Source organism: Nipponia nippon, unplaced genomic scaffold, assembly GCF_047370975.1.
Source record: "Nipponia nippon isolate SJK-2023a ecotype South Korea unplaced genomic scaffold, ASM4737097v1 scaffold_3, whole genome shotgun sequence".
NCBI classification, from domain to species: Eukaryota; Metazoa; Chordata; class Aves; order Pelecaniformes; family Threskiornithidae; genus Nipponia; species Nipponia nippon.
This window is the reverse complement of record NW_028262347.1, coordinates 32,300,569-32,321,495: the sequence shown is the minus strand read 5'-3', so window position 1 is coordinate 32,321,495 and position 20,927 is coordinate 32,300,569. Positions and strand designations below refer to the sequence as shown.

General features: G+C 37.0%; 1 protein-coding gene across 27 annotated transcripts in view; it reads right to left on the bottom strand.

Annotated features, from left to right (window-relative positions):
* Positions 1–20,927, bottom strand: part of NRCAM (neuronal cell adhesion molecule) — a 165,891-nt gene that overhangs the window by 46,574 nt on the left and 98,390 nt on the right. For 22 of the 27 annotated variants that reach the window (XM_087764179.1, XM_087764195.1, XM_087764187.1 and 19 more), the window contains 9 exons: positions 20,556–20,752; positions 18,941–19,063; positions 18,392–18,562; positions 17,882–17,938; positions 15,640–15,751; positions 13,495–13,679; positions 11,931–12,062; positions 1,228–1,371; positions 115–226 (listed from right to left, as the gene is read on the bottom strand). In XM_087764179.1, coding sequence (XP_087620305.1) covers positions 115–226; positions 1,228–1,371; positions 11,931–12,062; positions 13,495–13,679; positions 15,640–15,751; positions 17,882–17,938; positions 18,392–18,562; positions 18,941–19,063; positions 20,556–20,752 — 1,233 coding nt within the window. The remainder of the gene's footprint in view (positions 1–114; positions 227–1,227; positions 1,372–11,930; positions 12,063–13,494; positions 13,680–15,639; positions 15,752–17,881; positions 17,939–18,391; positions 18,563–18,940; positions 19,064–20,555; positions 20,753–20,927) is intronic. The other 5 variants (XM_087764186.1, XM_087764189.1, XM_087764190.1 and 2 more) reach the window with 1 other exon arrangement.

Here is a 20,927-nt window from a genome sequence, read left to right as displayed (position 1 = left end):
TACACTATTTTTAGATTGTAAATAGAGTAAAAAAGCTTTAAAGCTTTAAATGTTTGTTTCCATAGATATAACTGACTCTTTTTACATAACTTAAGCACAACAACTACAGCTTACCATTCAATTTCAGGCTTAGGTGAACCAAAATAAGCACAGTCTAGCAATGCAGGACTATCTGCAATGACTTGATACAGTTTATTAGCAGGAGTTAGAATTCTTGGTGGCTCAGCTGAAAAGACAAAGATAACTGGATAGAGATAAAAAGATGCAGATACAAAATACTAAGACATCCAGAATGCCCTAAAGAATTACATGTTAACATCCTTCTCTGAAGTGATTTCTGGTCTCAGTCTAGGTCCAAATACATTCTACTACCAGTAGCCTGAGGAAACATTAATGTAGGAAAATTATCTTGTGAAAAACAAATGCTTCTTTCCTGTTTACAAGTAATAGGGATGGGCACCAAAGGCAATTATTTCATTCGGAAAATTTAAATCAGAATATACTTCAAGAAGATAAACTCCTGGGAACAGACTGAACTACATAATTCCAAACAAACCTGCAGGCAGAAAGAAGCTAAGATGTATTTTTGGTGAAACACCTACATTTTTTAAAGGAACCGTGGAACCAAAGTGAGTTCTTTCATTTAAAAGACAGTGTCTCTCAATCAAAAGATCTGCCAGTTCTGGCAGGAGAGTCTTTAGAGGCCATTCTGCCCAGGATTTTGCTACTAGCTTTGTTAAATTCAGCGAGAAGAATTAGAGAGACCACCATATCTCATAACTAGAAACACATTCTTGGGAGGTCTTCAAGACAAATGCATAATCATGTCCCCTTGCAATAATAATTTAGAGATCATTTACTTAACTGATCCAAAACACTTGCAACCAATGAAAGTGTACTGAAATACACTAACTTAAGGAATATTAATTCCTGCCTATTTGTTATGCTTCTGTTTGCTTGATTTACATAAACGAACAAACAAAAGACATAAAATTTCTTCCAAGTTTTCCCCAGCTTCCACAAACATCTTTCTTATTTAGGAATGGTGAAAGTGAAATTCAGGAATATCCTACAAAAAACAATGCATACCCTTGCCTTTTACAGGGCTCAGGAAATACGTCCAGTCCCACTGAAGACCTCAAGCAAGGCTTGAGCACGCAATCTTTGTAGTAGCAGGAGACAACTGAATATGCAAGAGAACTGAAAAATATAAAATCTGTTTCTTACCCAGAACATTCACAAATGCGTTTGCTAGCAAGTATCCATATTCATTAGAAGCATTGCACTGATAGACAGCACTTGACCTTTCTTGCACATGTGAGAAAATAATGGTATCACCATCTACCTTTCTGCTAGGATCTTCTGGGGCAACTGTTGGTGTAAAGAAAAAAAAAATTGTGTTTCTTAAACTGCCGTTGGATGATACGTTTCATACTTCTGAAAAGAAGAAACAATTTGAAAGACGAATATGCCCTTTATGCTGTTTTCCTGGCTGATTGTTCACTGGTTAAGATGTGAATTTCAATATGATTAAGGAAGTTCTTCCAATTCTACAAATATTTAACTCAGGATGGTAGAGTTCCTATTTTTTGAGGGTTTTTTTTTGTTGTTTGTTTTTCAAGGAAGTGAAGCTGAGATCACATTTTGCATGCATTACAGAGGAAAAATACTGATATGACAAGATTCAGGCAAATACAGACAATATCTAGAAAAAATAAGGAAATATTTCTGAGTGTCCAAAGAAAATTATGTTAGAATGACATTGGAACTTTACAATCCTCTGTGAATTAAAGTTTTCAGCTTTTTAAATCAGTTGTTATACCATAAATAATTATCCAAATACAAAAATAGCCTTACTCAGTTGAAAAATATCTCAGAGCAAAACATAAGTAATTCTTTCACACAAAATCAAGAGTCTTCACAAAAGCAGTGATATTAATTCAGTAGGTGGCACTCTTTCCCTTTTATAAGAATTATACAATGCCATTTCCTCAACTGTTCTGTAGTAGCCTGAGCTGTCAAAGAGATCTTGCATCCTAGAAGAATCGAGAATATAACTGAAAATAAAATTCTGAGATATAACTGAAGTACAATAGCGGTCAGTTATGATACAACTGGATGGAGTTAGAGAGGTGTGACAGAGAAAAATGCACAAAGTATAGTTTAATATTTTAAGTAAATATTAAATTAAAATACATCAATGTATTATTAATATTGAAATTTAATGGTGAGATTATTTATGTATTAATATTAAAAATAAATGCATATATACATAAATAAATGCATCATCCAAATAGACCCCCAATATATTATTGGAACTTGAGAAAATAAGTATATTTGTGGAAGACGTTTTCATATAAAATAATTTCTTATTTCTCTGGATTCATAGAAAAGATCAATTAACTAAATTAACATCATTTTTTTTCAGTGGCAAAGCCTTTTGACTCAGACAATATCTCAGTACTCATCTGTAAAAAAAAAAGGAGAAATTCCTCCTACATTTTCTCAAATCTACTGAAGTATCTGTTACTGAATTCTCTAAGAGAGAAGAATGAAAGGGGATAGATGAAGGGGACCAGAGCTCTGTGCTCCTGCATAAGGGTATTTCCATCTTGGGTGAACTCTGAAGCCATTTTACATGTACAGTAATTATATCAGTTTCCAAACTTGCCTCAAAAACAGTTTTCGACTCCACTTTTAACTCTTATCTTCCATCACTCTGAGTTCAAATCAATATTACAAATTCAAAAATTTTGGCAAGGAAGAAAATGGTACTACTGGAATCTTAAATGCTCATTCTTTGGGCTTCTGGATTGCTAGCACATATTTTTCTTCTCTTTTGCTTTACTTCCTATTGTGTTCCATGTTCTACATTGCTTCCTCTTCTTTGTAAATACCATTTTCATTAAAAGATTCATGGGCTGAAAATAGACTGAGCAGGTGAGTAGCCCAGCAGGCAGGCCAGTCAGCTGTGAGAGTGGTTTGTTTCTGCATACAAATCACTGTGAAATGAAAAATACGCACAACTGCCTTCCTAGGAGGTAGGAGATCAGCCCATGGCCTTTCTGATCTCGGCTACTTCCTGCCCCGGGCTCTGGGCTTCCCTCCACTTGCCCTCTGAGTCCTGCAGCATTTTCTGCATGCAGATAGAGCTTTAATGGGTGCACAGGCTCCCCCCCCTCACACACACTCCCATACATAATACCTTACAGGCTGATGGTAGGGCCCCTTCAGAGAGATGGAAGTCATTAGTTCAATCAATCCTCTGTGACTAAAGAAGGAACTGGATCTTAAAAGAATGATCTAACCATTAAATTATCATATAAAAAGAAGGGTAGCATCTTCCCTTCCCACTGCTGTATTTAAGGAAAAAAAGAGATATCCCTCTTCAGTTATTTGAACGAAAGGAGGTAGGTGCCTGTTCTCAGAAAAGGGCTTCAAGCTGTGAGTCCCACGAGGGAAAAAAACGAAGTGAGGTGTCAGGTTAGTGCTTCCTTTTGACTGGTCTAGTCTCTTGCACGCTGAAGGGCGCTGACTTTAGAAAGCTCCCTGTTGAGACTGGCGTCTATTCAACAGTCTCTCTTCTGACATACCTCATCCTCCCACACAACACCGACAGAACCTACATGTCTTTGCCCATGTACTACGCTGTGTTTTGCAGGGCCAGGCCCTAAAAGTTAGATGCTGTATCATCCAGCTGCTTTAATGATCTTAAGCACGCGCTGGTGCACTCACACACACAGAATGGTTGAGGCTGCAAAGGACCTCTGGAGGTCATCTGGTCCAACGCCCTGCTCAAGCAGGGCCACCCAGAGCCAGCTGCCAGGACTGCTTCCAGATGGGGGAAGGATCACTTCCCTCTATCTGCTGGCAATACTTTCGTTTAATGTAGCCCAGGATAACATTAGCCTCTTTGCCACAAGGGCACATTGCTGGCTCATGGTCAACTTGGTGTCCACCAGGATGCCCAAGTCCTTTTCTGCTAAGCGACTTTCCAGCTGGGTGGCCCCCAGCAGGTACTGGTGCATGGGGTTGTTCCTCCCTAGGTGCAGGACTTGGCACTTTTTGTTGAACTTCAGGACGTTCTTATCAGCCTGTTTCTCCAGCCTGTCGAGATCCCTCTGGATGGTAGCATGACCCTCTGGTGTATCAGCCACTCCTCCCAGTTTTGTGTCATCAGCAAACTTGCTGAGGGTACACTCCACCCTATCACCCAGACCATTAATGAAGACGTTAAACAGGACTGACCCCTGTGGTACACTGCTAGTTATCAGCCTCCGACTAGACTTTGTGCCACTGATCACCACCCTCTGGGCCTGGCTGTTCAGCCATTTTTCTATCCACCTCACTATCTGCTTATCCAGCCCACACATCAACAGCTTGTCTATGAGGATCTTACAGCAGACAGTGTCAAAGGCCTCACTGAATTACAGGTAGACAGTATCTGCTACTCTTCCCCTCATCTACCAGACCAGTCATTTCATCATAGAAATGGATCATGTTGGTCAAGCATGACTTCCCCTTGGTGAAGCCATGCTAACTACTCCTGATGGTTTTCTTATCCTTAATGCGCCTGACAATTCCCAGGGATCAAGGTGAGGCTGACCAGCTTGTTCCCAGGGTTCTCCTTCTTGCTCTTCTTGGAGATAGGAGTAACATTTGCTTTCCTGCAGTCTTCTGGCACTTCTCCCAGTTACCATTGTCAATCAAAGATTATCGAGAGTGGCCTTGCAATGACATCTGCCAGCTCCCTCAGCACTGGTGGGTGCATCCCATCAGGGCCCATGGACTTCTATATGCCCAGTTTGCTTAAGTATTCCCTGACCTAATCCTCTTCCACCAAGGGTACATCTCGTTTCAGCCTTTCCCCCTGGTCTCTGGGACCTGGATTCCTGAAAGCCAGTCTTGGTAGTAAAGACTGAGGCAAAGAAGGCATGCAGTACTTCAGCCCTTTCCATGTCCTTTTTTTTTCTTTTTCTTGGGAAAGAGAGCGATGGCAGGGCCACTCAAGCACTGCTTGTTTGCCTTTATGAGGATTCTGGTCACATTACAGGATAGTTGCATGAAAAGGAGAAAATGCTTTTGACACATTTGACAAATCTGTACTTGGCACTGATAGGCAAAATAGCAAAGAGTTACCTAATACTTAAAATGGGTTTGTACAATCAGGATAATGAATGATGAGGATTTGCTGTAGGAGTTCTGCTGCTGTAACAGACAGTTGAACATGTGCCCTGTAACAGCCAACATTTACTCCCAATAACATCGAGTTTCAGCTTATGAACATGTTTATGTCCTTTCAGGACAAAGACCTGATTGCCTGGTTTCACCTAATTTTTCCATCACTTTGTATAAGAAGACAGCTTCTTGTCTCTATAGCCACGTACAGTATATTCCTGTACAGAGAAGGCATAGCCTCCATCAGGTACTTTTGTCATAGTTAGTCATCAGCACCCTGAATATCTTCCGTTCACCTGAATGCATACTTCCATCTGTTTCATAAACTTCAGACAGCCCAAGCAATTACTCTTGTTAGTATGTTTAAATAACCACTATGGCACCATTATTACTTTTTTCCTGGGAAAAAAGACAGAATGAAATGTGGTCTCTGAACAGAAGCAGTTAAAACACACTATTATGTTTAAAACTGGAAGGAAAAAAATCCAGATTTTGTTGAGATGTTTTACCCTTTTCCATTAATTTTCCTGATCAATTTTAATTGCTGGTCAATGTGCATTTATGCAAATTCAGGAAGCTAAACACAATGAACAGAACAACTGTCAACTGATGAGGCAGTATATAATATAATGTTATCAGTCCAAATAAATGATACAAACTTCAGCCTGATCTGTAAGAAAGATATGTATTTTGGACAGAAAAATTAAGACATGAAATTGGTCTACTAACTTTAAATTCTGTAGCTCAGATCTTTAAGCTCTGTGTAAAATTGGGAAAAAAATCCATTGCTTGGAGTTGTTGGTTTTTTTAACTTAAACATAAAAAAAAAAGTTTTTATTGCGAGGGTGGTCAGACCTTGAAACAGGATGTCCAAGGAGGTGATGGAGTCTCTGTCCTTGGAGATAATCAAAATCTGTCTGGACACAGTCCTGACCAACCAGATGCAACACCTTGCTTTGAGCAGGCAGGTTGGACTAGGTGTTCCTTTCACCCTCAACTATGCTGTGATACTGTGGTTTTAAAATGATGTAACGAACAAGGTAGATGGAAAATAATTCACTGGGAAGGAGGTATATACCTTTGATTGTGATTCTGTAATATGCTATTGTTTAAAAAAGCTAATAACGTGAAAATCATCATTCCTGAAATCAGAGATCCTTATAGTGTTACCACATTCTGAAATACAACAAAGTGAGTATGAGATCCAGCTGACATGAGAAGTTCTCAGCTCTTCTAACTTAGACTCCAGGTCCCAGACGGCAATGAACTAGGGTGGTTTTTGTTGCCTGAGAAGTATGATGTAACCTAAGGTAGCATATATTTTTTTCCAGAAGCATGTTGCGGATTACAATCATAGCTTGTAGGATATGTCACTACTAACTGTTTCTATTCTATAGTAAAAATGCTTATGTCATCCTCAGATGTTGTACTAGAGATTCCCTCTGGCTGAAAGCAAGCTGGAAAAGAAACGGACAAAATTACTTGACTCCTTTTCCCTGTACCAATGAGAACACATACATCTTCGGCATGTGTAAGAGCTAATCTTACCTAGATCAGTAAAATGTCACAGAAAACCACAGTGAAAGCAGAGAATAATTCCTCTTTAGAAAAGAGCAGAAATATTCAATACTGTCTTTAGATGCCTGCATCTTCTTTAGCAAATCAAAGTTGTGAATCAAAAGTAATCAGTCCTGCTATGCATTCACAGTCACTATATATGATCGTTGGAAAACGAATATAATAACACAAAATCTGTTGTTTAAGTGTTATAGTGCTTAGTCACTTATTTATTTAGTAAATCTGAGCTATCATTTTGCATCAATAACAGAATATTAGTTTCTCAGAGAAGCTGAGACACTTATTTGATTTAGATTTTCATACTGAACATTTGTTGTTGTAGTTCTGCTATTACTATAATTCTGTCCTTAAGTTTATGCACAAATTATAGTGAATGTAAATGGGAGCATGAGATCAGTACTGGCTCTTAAGCCATGATTTTCAACAACTCTCACTTCAGAGATAGCTTTGAAGATGCTGTTATTGTGGAAATATATGAAGAAAGCAAAGACAGAAGGTTACGTGCTTTCTTTCTGATATGAATATAGAAACATATGGTCCTTGTATAGCAGTGTTCACGTATGCTTTTCGAGTTCCAACAGGATCACAGCATCATTTGTATTATAGTAACTTTTGCTAGAAGTATCCTATCATTCATCTTGACCTGCTTATTCTTCCAAAAACTCACATTCATGAGTAATTTATGAATATAGTAACCATTTTCAAAACTAGAAAAGTCTTCTGTGGTTAAAACTAACTACAGCTGAATGACTGAAATGGGATTTTTTAAGAATTATTTGTATAATTTTGGACATCTGTTTTCAGATAGATAAGCTGTGACAACAGGAGAATGTGATAGAACAAGGACTTAAGATTATCAATAAACCAGCCAAGAAAACTGGGAGGAACATCCAGTGTGTAGTCATCGAGGTGGCTTGATAAGAAGATATGTCCCTTATGGAGGCACCTCCTGGTTTTCTGTAGATCAAAAACCATATGGTCTATGAAGAAACATCCAGTTAACATTTCTCTGGCTGTAGCCGACTTTCCTCATAACATTTGAAAGCCCAAATCAGGGACTATTATGTAAGATGGACCCGTTCTCTCACATCTCTGGTCATATTGCGTAAATACCATATTATGTACTTAGAGAATGTCATGTGACTAGAATCCTTTTTTCTTCTTTTTTTTAGGGGGGGAGGGGGAGCTGGAAGCTATGCTTTCGGACTTGAACAGAAAACTGGTAGTGAAATAGCAAGGGTGGGCAGCATAGTGCATCAGACACTTGAGAACCTATAGGGTCAAACCAAGACTGAACCTAAGCAAGAAAAACAAGAAACAAGTAATTCAGTTTTGCCTTACTCTATCGCTTACAGTGAACTGACAAAGACTTAATTCTGGAAGAGATGGGACATGGAAGAAGATGCCCTTTTCCCTTTCTTACCAATCTCACTTGCTCCTCAGCATTTTCCTGTGATCACTGAAATCCTTGTTTCCAAGTTTCTGATTCTGATAGTACTATCACCTCCAAAGGACAGCAGGTTATTACCTGCACTAGCCATGACCCAACCTCTATCTTGTACAGAATAAAAAAACCTCATTATCAAAGGTTTTCATATCTGCTGCGGCTCCTAGGTCAGATGCACAGTTCCAACACAATGACAGCAGAAGCAGTGGTTAAATGTCTGCCCTGCTAGTCCTCTCCTCTCCAAGACTGAACTTCTCGGGGCATCAGAGTCCAGCAGATTTCTCCTCACCCTCCCATGGCTGTGGTGAACAGCTTGCGTATGTACTCAAGAGAACACGATGGATGACGAATCTCTGAGCCAGGGATTATCAAGGCTTTCATGAAGGAAATCTAAGGGCTAATGTTTCTCCCTTGAATTCAATGTGATCACTAATGGAGACTAACTAAAACCTAAGATTCAATGTGACTTGATATAAACAAGTGAAGAACATGTTGAATGAAGATAAACAGTGCCTTTCAGTGCACTACTTTGTATAAATGTGTGTGTATTTAATATTTAATAGCTCATCATGAACTATAAATCACTGAACCAATAAATTAGTCTTTTGTGCAGTATTTGCAATGCCTTTCTGAAGTCCATTTATGAAAGTGCTTCCCCTTCCCAATTAATCTGGGTTGTTACTTTCTTAAAAGTTGAGATACTTCATGCATGGTTTCCCTTTTGTAAAACCATGCTGAATATCTAAGCAGCAAAACACAGCGGATTATGCAGCAGTATAAATAATGCAGGTCTTGAGTGTTAATTGAAGCACAAGGCAAGGCAGAGTCATGGCCTGAACTTTCAGTTGCTACTTGCCAAAGTAATTCTAATTGACCTCAACGGACTGTGCATGTGAGTTCAAATTACTCCTGTGAGTAAACATTAGGAGGTTAGGTCCTTATCACTCCAGCATGTCTGAAGCAGCTTTCTTTTCAGAGTTTTTCTTTTAAGCATTATTGTTGAAGCAAATTAATGAAAATATTTCAAAGAAACCTAAAATCTTCCTTTAAAAATATCTTTTTACTGTGCTTAATATAATCTGGAACAAAATTTACACCGTTGCAATTTTTTTTTCATAGGTAGGTGCTTAAGACACACTACATTTTTCTTTATTCTTCGCTTTTCCCTTTTGGTATTTAAGCCTCACCCTTTGACTGAGATATGGCCGAACGGTTCTTTCTTCAGCATTCCCCCTTCCTTGTCTGACTCTATTATGGAAAAACAAAACCGGAAGAATTAAGCATCTCCCAGTTGTGCTTTCCAATAGAAAATTAAAGTATTGCAAACAGATTACTGGGCCACAGGAGGCACATTGTGGGATATATGATGACAGCAGGGCTTTGAAATTCAAATGTAGCTCTTTTTCTTTGAAATCCTGCCATGGGTGTAGCTCTCTCAGCACTGCCCTGAAGCTGAAACAGCTGCTTTAGTTTCCTTTTACAGTGATTACTAATCATTCAGTTGGAAGAAGAGGGGCTCAATTCTATAATTTAGTAAGAAGTGAACAAAAAGGCACACTGTACTTGGTAGTTTCCAGACCAGCTTCTGATAACTCAGAATAACACAAAAATCACAAGAACCTTAAGAACTGCACTTTCTGTGATTGCAACGCTTCTCTTTCTTAGATGCCCTGACAGACTCAGTGTACTGGAGCATCCAATCAACTTGCACTTAAATATTTAAGATGGATAAAACTTCAGCTTTTCTCAGCAGTGAAAGTGACCTTTAACGTAAGGCTGAGCTACCAAGTTATTTATTTCCTGTGTTCTTTTCTTTTTTTTTTCCTACTGAGGTTGAGTGGCTAATTTAATTAAAGTGTCTTAATTTTTACTGAGTTCCCTTCAATAAAACTCTGTGTACTGACTCCTCAAGGCCAGCCAGCCAATATATGCTGCCCTCATATTTGGGAAATTCAGTGGCATCCTGCAGCTGCTTCTGAAAACTCTGTTTCTTAATGTTTTACTGTTATCCTGCAAGAATGCAGAACACATCATTGCTTTTCTGGAAAATGTCCTTGTCTGTCATTTGAACAGCATGCCCTATAGCTTTGACAAGGAAGCAGTGTGAGGCAAAGATAAAGCTCAGAGCCAGGTGAAAAAGACTTTACTAGTCAGGAGGCCTGAAAAGAAGAGTTAAACCACCAGCACAGCAAGATAAAAACCTCCTCAAAACAAACAAAAAAAGTTAATGGTAACTACATAGAAAATAGTAAGGAAGGTGAGACCACCAAAAACCCAGAAAGGAAAGAGCAGGACAGGTACCAAACTTTGATTATAAGGTATGCATTATGATGCATTTACGTACAATATACACAATACAAAGTTACACTGATATTTTCCTGTTCTCCTGTAACACCATTGTTTGATGAGGTGGTTAATGTCTGCTTACATAACTTATTTAACGAATGGAAACCTTTTATTTTAAATCTCAGGCTAGAGATCTCAAGTTACATTTAATTAGGATTCCTGAAACAGGTTCTTTGCTAAATATTTCTATCTGTTTCAATATAGACCCTTACTTTTCCCCCCAAAGTTGAATATTTTTCCCTCCAGTTCAGTTTAATCTCCCTTGTATCCCAAATATTTTGAATGTATCTAATGAGGATTCTCGTTTACCTGTTGCTATTTCCATAATTCTCACTGTAGAGAATCCTCCTCCATGTCCCACACTCTGCGACATTTATTTCATCACCAGACTTAAACATCTCCTGAAACTCCTGAAAGTTACACTGTCATACTTTCAATAGGTCATCACAGACCAGTATTTTAGAGCACATAAACTCTCACGAGTCAACGGGGTAGATAATGTCTGTTTTTCTAAGATCATTTTGTGAAAGAGGAAGGATAAAGGTAGAAGAACCAAGTGTGATTCTAAGGTACAGGCTATGCCGAGTGCAAACCCAACTGACAACACACTGCAGTGTCCTCCAGCAAGTTCTTCCCAAGTAAAGTTGTGCTATATATAGCAGCTAACTTGTGTCTGTCATACAGCATTGCCAGTCATAACACTGCAACAATTAAGTGATTCAATCATCAATTCAGGGTTGCTTTTCTTACCCATGCACACAGAAACAGCTGTTTCACTGCCTTAGGGGTTCCTATTCTTTGACACCTACTTGGCACAAGCTGTTTGCCAGGCACTTGCTGACGCATTCAGTCAGTTTTGCTGCTGCTGCTTTTTAGTGCTGAAACCCGGAAGGCTAAAACGTACTCTAAGCTGCAAATCCTGCAAAAGTGCTCTGTACATCCACAGATGTGAGGACTTGACTTTTTATGTCACCTTTATGATTCCTAGACAAAGTTAGTGTTGCAGTGGGGCGGCAAAGGAGAGATCTAGCAAACACAACTGCCACGGCAACACAATGGTAGAAATTATGTCCCAGCAATATCCCTGTAAGAGGGGCATGGCACAGTTTTGTTACCGCAGCCCCATCTCCACAAGGATACTACCAGCCAGAATAACCAGGAGTACAGTCACAAATTTTAGTGCTCTCAAGCACATTAGAGGTACATTTTGTTGTTCCACTTTTATGAACCACAGCATTTTTACTGTCTCATTTATAATTCAGTATTACCTGTCAGGCAAAAACTACTCAAATACACGGTCTTCATTTATATTTGAAAAAAACACCCTGATATTCCTCATATTCTCTTACGCATCCTCCCATAAGGTAATTAAGAATCTTACTTGCTATGGGAACGCCATTTGCCAACCAGCTTATATTAGGCTTTGGGTTGCCATTAGCCCTGCAGATCAATGTCCCATCTTCTCCAGGAGACAAGACCAAGTTTCTGGGTGCTGTTATCCAGTATGGGGCAGCTGGGTTAGGAAGAGAAACACAGCAATGTTTTCTAAAATTATGTAGAGAAAATCATAAGCCACAGTCATGGCAACCAGAACATAATTCAAACAAGGTATTTATAGATATAGACTTACACTTACACTGTTAAGTTTTTTATATATATATACATATGTGATACTCAATGAATTAGTGGTAGATTACACTTTGGCTAAACTGAGCTATTGGCTACCCACTGCATTAAAATTCTGAGATAAGCAACAAGAGGTTCTTTGTTTCATTTAGGGTTGCCTGCTTTGAATCTAATTTGCCTTTCCTAAAGAAAGCAAAATTTATGTGAGTATGGCATCTGCAGAGGCTAGAGTGGTCTTTTGATTAATTTCAGAGATATCCATGCTCACAGTAGTTAGGCTGTTAGAAATGAATTTAGGTTTGATTACATAAAAGTATTTCATGTCAAGGGTGAAATTTAGATATGGAAAAATCCTCAGTCTCACTGAATTCAATGGGTGATTGCAGTGGGGCCAGATGTTTACCCGAGACAGCTGAAAATACACAGTGATCAAAATGGATGGAACACTGTGCTGACCAAAAGATATTAATCTATGTCTCCATCTCTTTTACAATAAATAACTACAAATAGCATATGTTATCACATCTTGCAATTAAATTTCAGATTTTGGATTGATGGACAGATAGAAACAGAAATTTAAACTTCTGGTCTTAAAAAGGAGGTTGAACGTGATCATAAAATGATGCTGGTCTACAATAAAATAAATGGCTATTTAGCATGCAAAGTAAGTACTACAGTTGATTATTTCAATGACTAATTAGCTGTCATTCCAGTTTTTTTGTTTCATGGTATTCAAAACATACTTACAATTTCTATTTGGACAACCATACTGTAAGTGTTTTTAGAACTAGTAAGACACCATCTTGGGTAAAAAACACGAAGAAGATAGAAAACCAGAAATGTCAATTGAGATAGAAAAAGGAAGAAGAATACAAGGCCTAAGTAAAATAGAGAAGAGAAAGAATCTTGGCTATATGAATGGAGAGCAGAAAAGATGGAGAAAATAAGACGGAGATGAAGAAGAGAGATGGGGAAGAAGATATAAAAACAAAGGAAAGAAGCAGTCTAATGACAGCTAATCAAAGGATCTAAAATAAATGTAGCACTGGTACAAGCTAAGAAATTATTTTACTACTGTTACAGTACAGTCTCAATTTAGCCTGTTGCTTTATAAAATAACATATTAAAAAAAGAAAAAGAGATTAGAGATAGTAAAGTCTTTCCAGTGGTAGAATTCAGTCAGGTTAATGATTGTTTCTTCAGGTTTTTTTTTTACCATTATCATTCATCCTTTCAGCTATATTTTATCCCAGAAAGCTTACTTCAACCTTGCATTCTGGACACTGACAATATTACAGTAAGGATTATTTTAGTATTACCTTTCACAGTTACTGAAATGACATGATGAGCAGAACCTAATATATTTCTTGCTATACATTTGTAGTTCCCAGAGTCAGCTTCAGAAACATCTATAATCTTGAGAGTTTTCTTGAAGTTTTCAAAAAATGTTCTGTTGGCTGGCAGTTCCCCACCCTCTTTAATCCAGCGGATTACCGGTGTGGGTCTGGAAAAGCAAAAGTACAGATCAAATTTAGGGACCAGAGAAAAGGAAGATGAGAGCTCAATACATTAATTTTTTGAACATATATTTTACAAATAATTATTTTAAGAGCCTTTACCCAGAATTTGGGGCATGTCCAGCAAATGTGCAAAATATGCCAGCATTTGTTTCTAGGAAATGACAAGCCTCACTAACACTGTCAATGGCCATCTGTTCGTGGGCTTAATAATTATAGAATACATTTGTCTCCTGATTAATCTAAAACCCCTGATAGTTAAGAAATGAATACAAGTGTATTTCAAATCTTATAGCACTTATTAAATTGATGCTCATGGTGCTTTAAAAGGTAGTTTCTAGATAATGACAATTTTATAATTTTCCTTCGTTTGAGCAATATCCTAATGCTTCATAAACATCATAAATTTTACAGCAGAGCTGTAAGCAGACAGAAATATTTCCTATGAGAAATCAAGAAAAAAAGTCAGTGCTGAGTCAAGTATAGCTACTTGTCAGTGCACCACGTCTAAATCTTGACTATGCCCCATGTTGTCCACTGAAGTTGAAAATTGCTCAAACACATGAAGATATACTTTCAATATTACAAGAAATTACAAGGCGTTGCTCACTGAGTAGAATGTCCTGGCTCAAGGCAAATATTCCCTTAGCAGTCTAGTATCACATATTTTATAACAGAGACACCTAGCAAAGTTGACTTTTAATTATAGTATCAGTAATTAGGAATAGTTGTTTTAAACAAAATCTGAATCTGGCCCTTTGCGGACACCTATGTAAGCTTCCCTCATTGAATTATTTTTTTTAAAAATTACATGACAGCTAAAGACACAAAGCCATATAATGTATAATATTCTATTTTTTCCCCGTTTTTATCCAGCCATTTTATTGGAGTTTGGATCGCTGAATACTTTTATTGCATGGTTGTCAAAAAACATGTAACAATATTGCAAATGAAGATTACGCAAGCTGATGCTTCTCTCACTCATAGGCGTGGTTTTGCTAATGGTGCTGATGCAAAGACACCTGAGCAGACCACAGCTGAGACAGAAACACTGCACTGATGCCTGTATCAAGCTGTGTCAAGCTGTGCATGAGTGTGCCCTATGGAGCTTATGCAAGTGAATACATGCGCATGATGCTGTGCTGTATCATTTGCAGTTACTAGCTTTCCTCATGGCTACCTCAGAGCGCTCTGCATTATATGCTTTTGTGCACTGTAAACATGTTTACAGTTCCTGAAATAGGTACTAAAGATTTTCCACTTCTGCACTAACCAATCTATTCTCAGATTTCTTCCTGAGAATGAAATTGATTTAAGATCAAACCAGTTCATGAAGTTAAACTGCTCTTTAGTCATTTTCTACTTGCACAATAACCAGCAGAAGCAAATTTGCATTACATTGAAGAAACAAGTACCAATTAAACTCAATTACAATGAGAAACTGGATTTAAGGAGCTGAAGGTATGTTCTAACAACTCCCACCTAGCTGATCTACTAAGTAATTATTAGCATATGTGAACAGCTTTTTCAGATTAGACCAGCAGATTCTGATCTCTTTTTATATACTTTGAGAGCCTGATTGTAAATTTAGGAAAAAAACAGAGGCTTGATTCCTGAGTGAAATTTTGCAGATGTGTGTCCAAGGTTACCCTATGGCGTTTCTTGCTTGTGCCCTTTAAAAACACAATGGTACAACCCGAATCCTGTGCATAGGGTGTGGGGTTAGGAGAAGGCAGAGGCCAAAATACTTATGTTCATAGTCAGTTTTAAAATCTGCTGATGCCCAAGTAAATGGTGGACTTCCTTAAAAGAGCTCTTTCCATTTTACATTTCTGTTTCTTTGAAATACCTCAGCTTATACAGTGGTAACATTTTAAGCATCTCGGAAATGTTTCCCTCTGTTTCTGTATTTTTATTTAGAAAAACACCGTCTAAAAAGTAACTCACAATCCTGCTGCGATGCACTCCAACAAAAGCACATTTCCTCTGAGTTCCACTTTGGTACTTGTGCTACCTGTTGGTGTTAGAAGAACCGGTTGCCTCTCTGTAACTGGTTTGGCTGGAACAAGAAAAAATAAAATAATTAATTTCTAAATTTTCTTTTAATATTTATTTATTTATTTTATTATTGATCAAATGCATACATCGATTCTCACATTGTGGACAGTGATTTTGCTGCACATGGGCCATTTAATTAAAAATCGTTGTGTTACACAAGTACACAGTTCAACAAATTAGGTTTTTGACAGACATAACATAATCATATCTTAACCTGTTAAATGCTATTATTTTGAACACATACATGAAAAATGTTATTATTAAAGACGGGAGCAATTGATACATAGGCAACTATGCAGCCTGATGGATGGATGCTGAGCCTTAATCCTAAGCAGCCCCTATTCACTTCAGCAGAACTATAACAAGGAGTTAGAGTTCACTGATGTGAGTCATAGTGCAAAACTGAAAGTTACCAAACATTTCTGGGCTTCCATCAAAACACAAATAAAGCAAAGTTATTGTATTTAGAAATATAAACCAAGGGGATAAAAGGTACACTCGACTTTGCAATATGCTTTACTCAATATTTCCTAGACAACGTGAGGGGTCTTTTCAGAAGCTAAGCCTCGTATTCTCCTCTTGCTATATATTTAACTTTAATTCAAGCTGTTCCCCAGTCTAGTAATAAAGAACCATTGATTAACGCACAAGAAACAACCACAGTAAACAGACAGCTATAAATATAAGACTCATTTCTGACATTATACTCTGTTGGCTTTGAAGTATTATGGTGTTTCATGTGCCCCCATGAAATTCAGAATAAGAGTGCTTTCTGTAATAATAGAGTGCTTTCTGCAAATACTCTAATGTTCTTTTATAGCAATTTTAAAATACAGGATTAAATTGCTCTGAAGTGCAGTAGCAGTCTGAATCATTACAGTAAATTATTGTATTTTTTAAAAAAGGGAGCAGAAACATAATAAACTTTTGTTTATTAGGGCACAGAATTTACTGATAGATTAACATAAATAGAACACCTAATTTTAATACAGTATGTGCTATGAATTCCTTAAAAACTAGTACATGAACAACTTAAAGTTGGGAGAAAAGGGCGGTCTAGAGTGAAGAATGCAGTTGATAGTCACAGGCTTTAACTAATCTACCCAGTCTCAGCACTGCTAAGGACCACTGACTCATTTTGCAAGACTATGAAAATTCAGAATTACCTCTGGTATTTCTGAGTTGGGAGTCAACCGAATGGTGCTTTCCTCACTAAATGCAGCTAATATATCGTTCTGTGTTCAGATACATATTTCTTGTTTGCTCCTGAATGACATCTTATTTTTATGCAGAGAATTAAAATATTCTGTGTCCCTGTTTTATTTTAGATTCCAGTAAGTTATGGTTTAATACGTACAAAGCCTCATATGACAAGGAAAAAGACAAAAATAGAAGAAATATCATGTATTTTCTATCTGTCTCGCACAATATCAAGTGGAGAGTCTAGAACCTCAAGTGTTACGGTATCAGTGTTGCTCCAAAGTCAGCCTCGCTAAACACATGTATACCTGTTCGGGAGGAATTAATTCACAATATACAAAAGACCATTCAACATAGATTAATGTAAAGATCAGCTTAAACACCAGACAAACAAAGATCATCTTTCCTCTACAAAGTTATTTATACAGATAGTATTAAAATGTTTAGATTTCACACTTATGAAATATGTTAAAAATGAATGGTACATTCAATAAACTATTAAATGTGAAGTGCATCTGTTAAATGCTTAATTGTTGTTATTTATTAAGCAGCATCTGCTATTGAATAGTCCTAGTGATAATGAACATATCAAACTACTAGTTAAATTGGAGGAAAAATATAAAAAAGCAACACAGTATAGAAGCAATCAAATAGACAATTTTTAAAATCTGCCCCAGTGTGAAAGGACTAATTTATTATAAGAGTTTGTATTTTTGTGAGCCATAATGTTACAATAACATTGAAACATTAAATATTTGAAAAGACCACACTGTGCAGTCCCTTTCTAAAGCATATATTATCACCAGCACTAATAGATACCTTTATTAGAAACTGAAAAGGGAGCAAAAGGTTAAGTAGCCATGGAGGTGAAGTTAGTTAACTAAATGCTACTGTGAAACAGGGAGTATCAGTGGGGACCAGTGTAACTCACCACCATAAATATCAGTGTCACTCAAATTAGCAGCTATAGTGTCATTCAATGAATCCACTGAAATAAACAGAATATCATGAAGAATGCATACAAGAGGGATAAATCAAAGTACTGGGAATCAAAAGGTGATGATATGGCCGCGGTGAGTTAATCAAATGACTGATTAATTTGTTTCAATAGTTACAATAATCATAATAACTTGATATTCTTGGACATGAAAACCATTTGAAAAATATTATTTTTTACACTGTATTTTTTCAATATTTCAAATCTTACAAAACATGTTTTCAAAAGATAAAGCCTAATAAAGGGAAAAAATGACAGCTTTTAAAATGAATTATCTGTCAGGAACACTGGACACTACATTTTAAGTTTATACAGTAATGTAATTTCTTATTCAGAATTAAAATGACAAAATTCCCTAGCGTAACACTGCTTAACCTTGGCAAATAACTTGAGAATTCTGGATAAATACTATGTAAGTATGTAACTAGGTAATGCAATACCTACCTGAAAAGACTTTTACAGAAATGGGTTGTTTCTGCTGTATAGTTTGTGTATGATTAAATCTTGCATAGCAGATATAGTCCTCCCGAGTGTCTTCTGGTTGTACGTTAGAAAAATAAAGGTCTCCATTTAGACCTTGGGAAACTCTTTCACTTTGAGGCAGCCTTTGGAAAGCTAAGGGAAAACAAGAATGCATTTATCTCAATTATAATACACACTCCATTACTATGACCTGCAGGCTCCACATTGGTTCGATTATGCTGTTTCTAGGTTTGTAAATATATAGACCTTTCTAAGTTTCCTCTCAAGCTCCATTGTCTTCCTGTTCTTCCCCAGTGTGTTAATCTAAAACTTACATTAAGATCTCCAGCTGCTTTTGGCTTCATGCTTTTGGGCTGCATGTCTGCTTGTTTCTTCATTTCTATAGAAATGGAAATTCTTTGAATTTTAACTTAGAGGGAAACTCCACCATCTACGGTCTTGGTAAGCAATGATCAACTATATAGAAAAACTGCAAAAAGTAAACTAATTCTGCATAAAAAACAAACTCACCATTATCCATCCAAAATATAATAGGTGGTGGTAAGCCAACAGGAGGTCTGCAGTGTAGTACTAGTGAATCACCTTCTCGAACCTGATTTGGTTCTAGTTTTTCTTTTGTCCACAAAGGGGATCCTATAGAAAATAATTTTAACACACGCACAAATTATGGATTGATAAAAATTCCAGAATTTAAGGAAGAAATGCACATAATCTTCCAGAGAAACAGAAGAACTACATGCATCAGAATGTTAAGTCCTATGATGTTTACTGAAGATTTAATTTTTGGTCTTTTTTATGTTTTCTTAGGAGAAAAGTAGGCTTTCTTTAAAACGTTTTTTACAGCAATGGTTTGCTAAAAGTACAATCAACTGATTCAAATTATTTTGGCTACTCACTAAAGGTTCTATAACAGTATCTTGGAAAGTTTTAACTATGATAATGGAAAAAGAAAAAAAAAAGTGATGCACTAGATTAGAAAAAAAGGTAGACCTTCATGAAACAGTATTATACACACACAGCTTTATTAAAATGTGAGAACAGCACATTTTAAGCTGAGTGTCCTGGTTTCAGCTGGGATAGAGTTAATTTTCTTCCTAGCAGCGGGTATAGTGCTGTGTTTTGGATTTAGGATGAGAGCAATGTTGAGAACACACTGATGTTTTAGTTGTTGCTAAGTAGTGCTTACACCAGTCAAGGACTTTTCAGCTTCCCCTGCCCTGCCAGTGAGAAGCTAGGAGGGGGCACAGCCAGAACAACTGACCCAGACTGGCCACAGGGCTATTCCATACCGTATGGCGTCATGCTCAGTATATAAACTGGGGGGAGTTGGCTGGGGGGTAGTGATTGCTGCTCGGGGATGGGCTGGGCATCGGTCGGCAGGTGGTGAGCAATTATATTGTGTATCACTTGCTTTGTATATTATTATTTTATTATTATTATTATTATTACTACTACTACTACTATTACTACTATTCTATTTCATTTTACTTCAATTATTAAACTCTTCTTATATCAACCCAGAAGTTTTCTCACTTTTGCCCTTCCAATTCTCTCTCCCATCCCACCTGGGCAGGGAGTGAGCGAGTGGCTGTGTGGTGCTTAGTTGCTGGCTGGGGTTAAACCATGACACTGAGAAGCCTGAAAAACTGATTGGAGATAAAAATCATATAGAAGCTGTAGAAACAGTCTACCATTAATGAAAAATTTTTAGCTTTATCTTCTTTTTGGTCCCAATCTGTTCCGTATTAAAGCTATTATAAAAACTATGGCAAATATGCACTAGAAAGAGAATAAAAATTTTCCTCATCAATGATGTGCATTAAAGATATAAACATTTTATTCTTATTGTAGCATCATATATACAACCCAATTTTAAACAGGATAGGTCATCCAGACATACCAAAAAAAATCAGGAAAGCATTTTGGTTGTTAAATTTTCTAAGGAATATTGGAGAGAACATGCAATACATTATTAAATCTGAGTATCAGAAACTATACAATATCTTCTAACATGATCACTTTGATGATTAGATTTTTAAGACAGGGAAAAAATGGCTAAACATTCATAAGAAAATAAGCAAACTGAAGTGTTTCACATTTTATGAACATTAAGAGCTTCACTTACTAGAGGGCCTTATAACAATATTGTTGGAAATGGCTGCTCCTCGTTCATTCCTTGCTGTACACTGGTATACTCCTTCATATGCCTCTGCCTTCCCACCATTCATAATATTTATGACAAGGGTCCCTGAATTTGGTTTCATTGTTACCTGTGCATCTTTATCTATATCAAAATGAGTTCCATTGCGTGTCCAGGAGAAGCTAAAATAATAAAAACAAAAAGTTTCTTCTTCAGTTGCCTTTTGTAGATTGTATGGAGAGAAAGAAGAAAAAAGTAATTTTCAATAATACGTGGTATTTTTTCTTTAGCAGATAAGTAAGAGTTGTTCCCAAACCAAATTAACTAATAAAGTAATAGAGCACTTTTTAATATAAG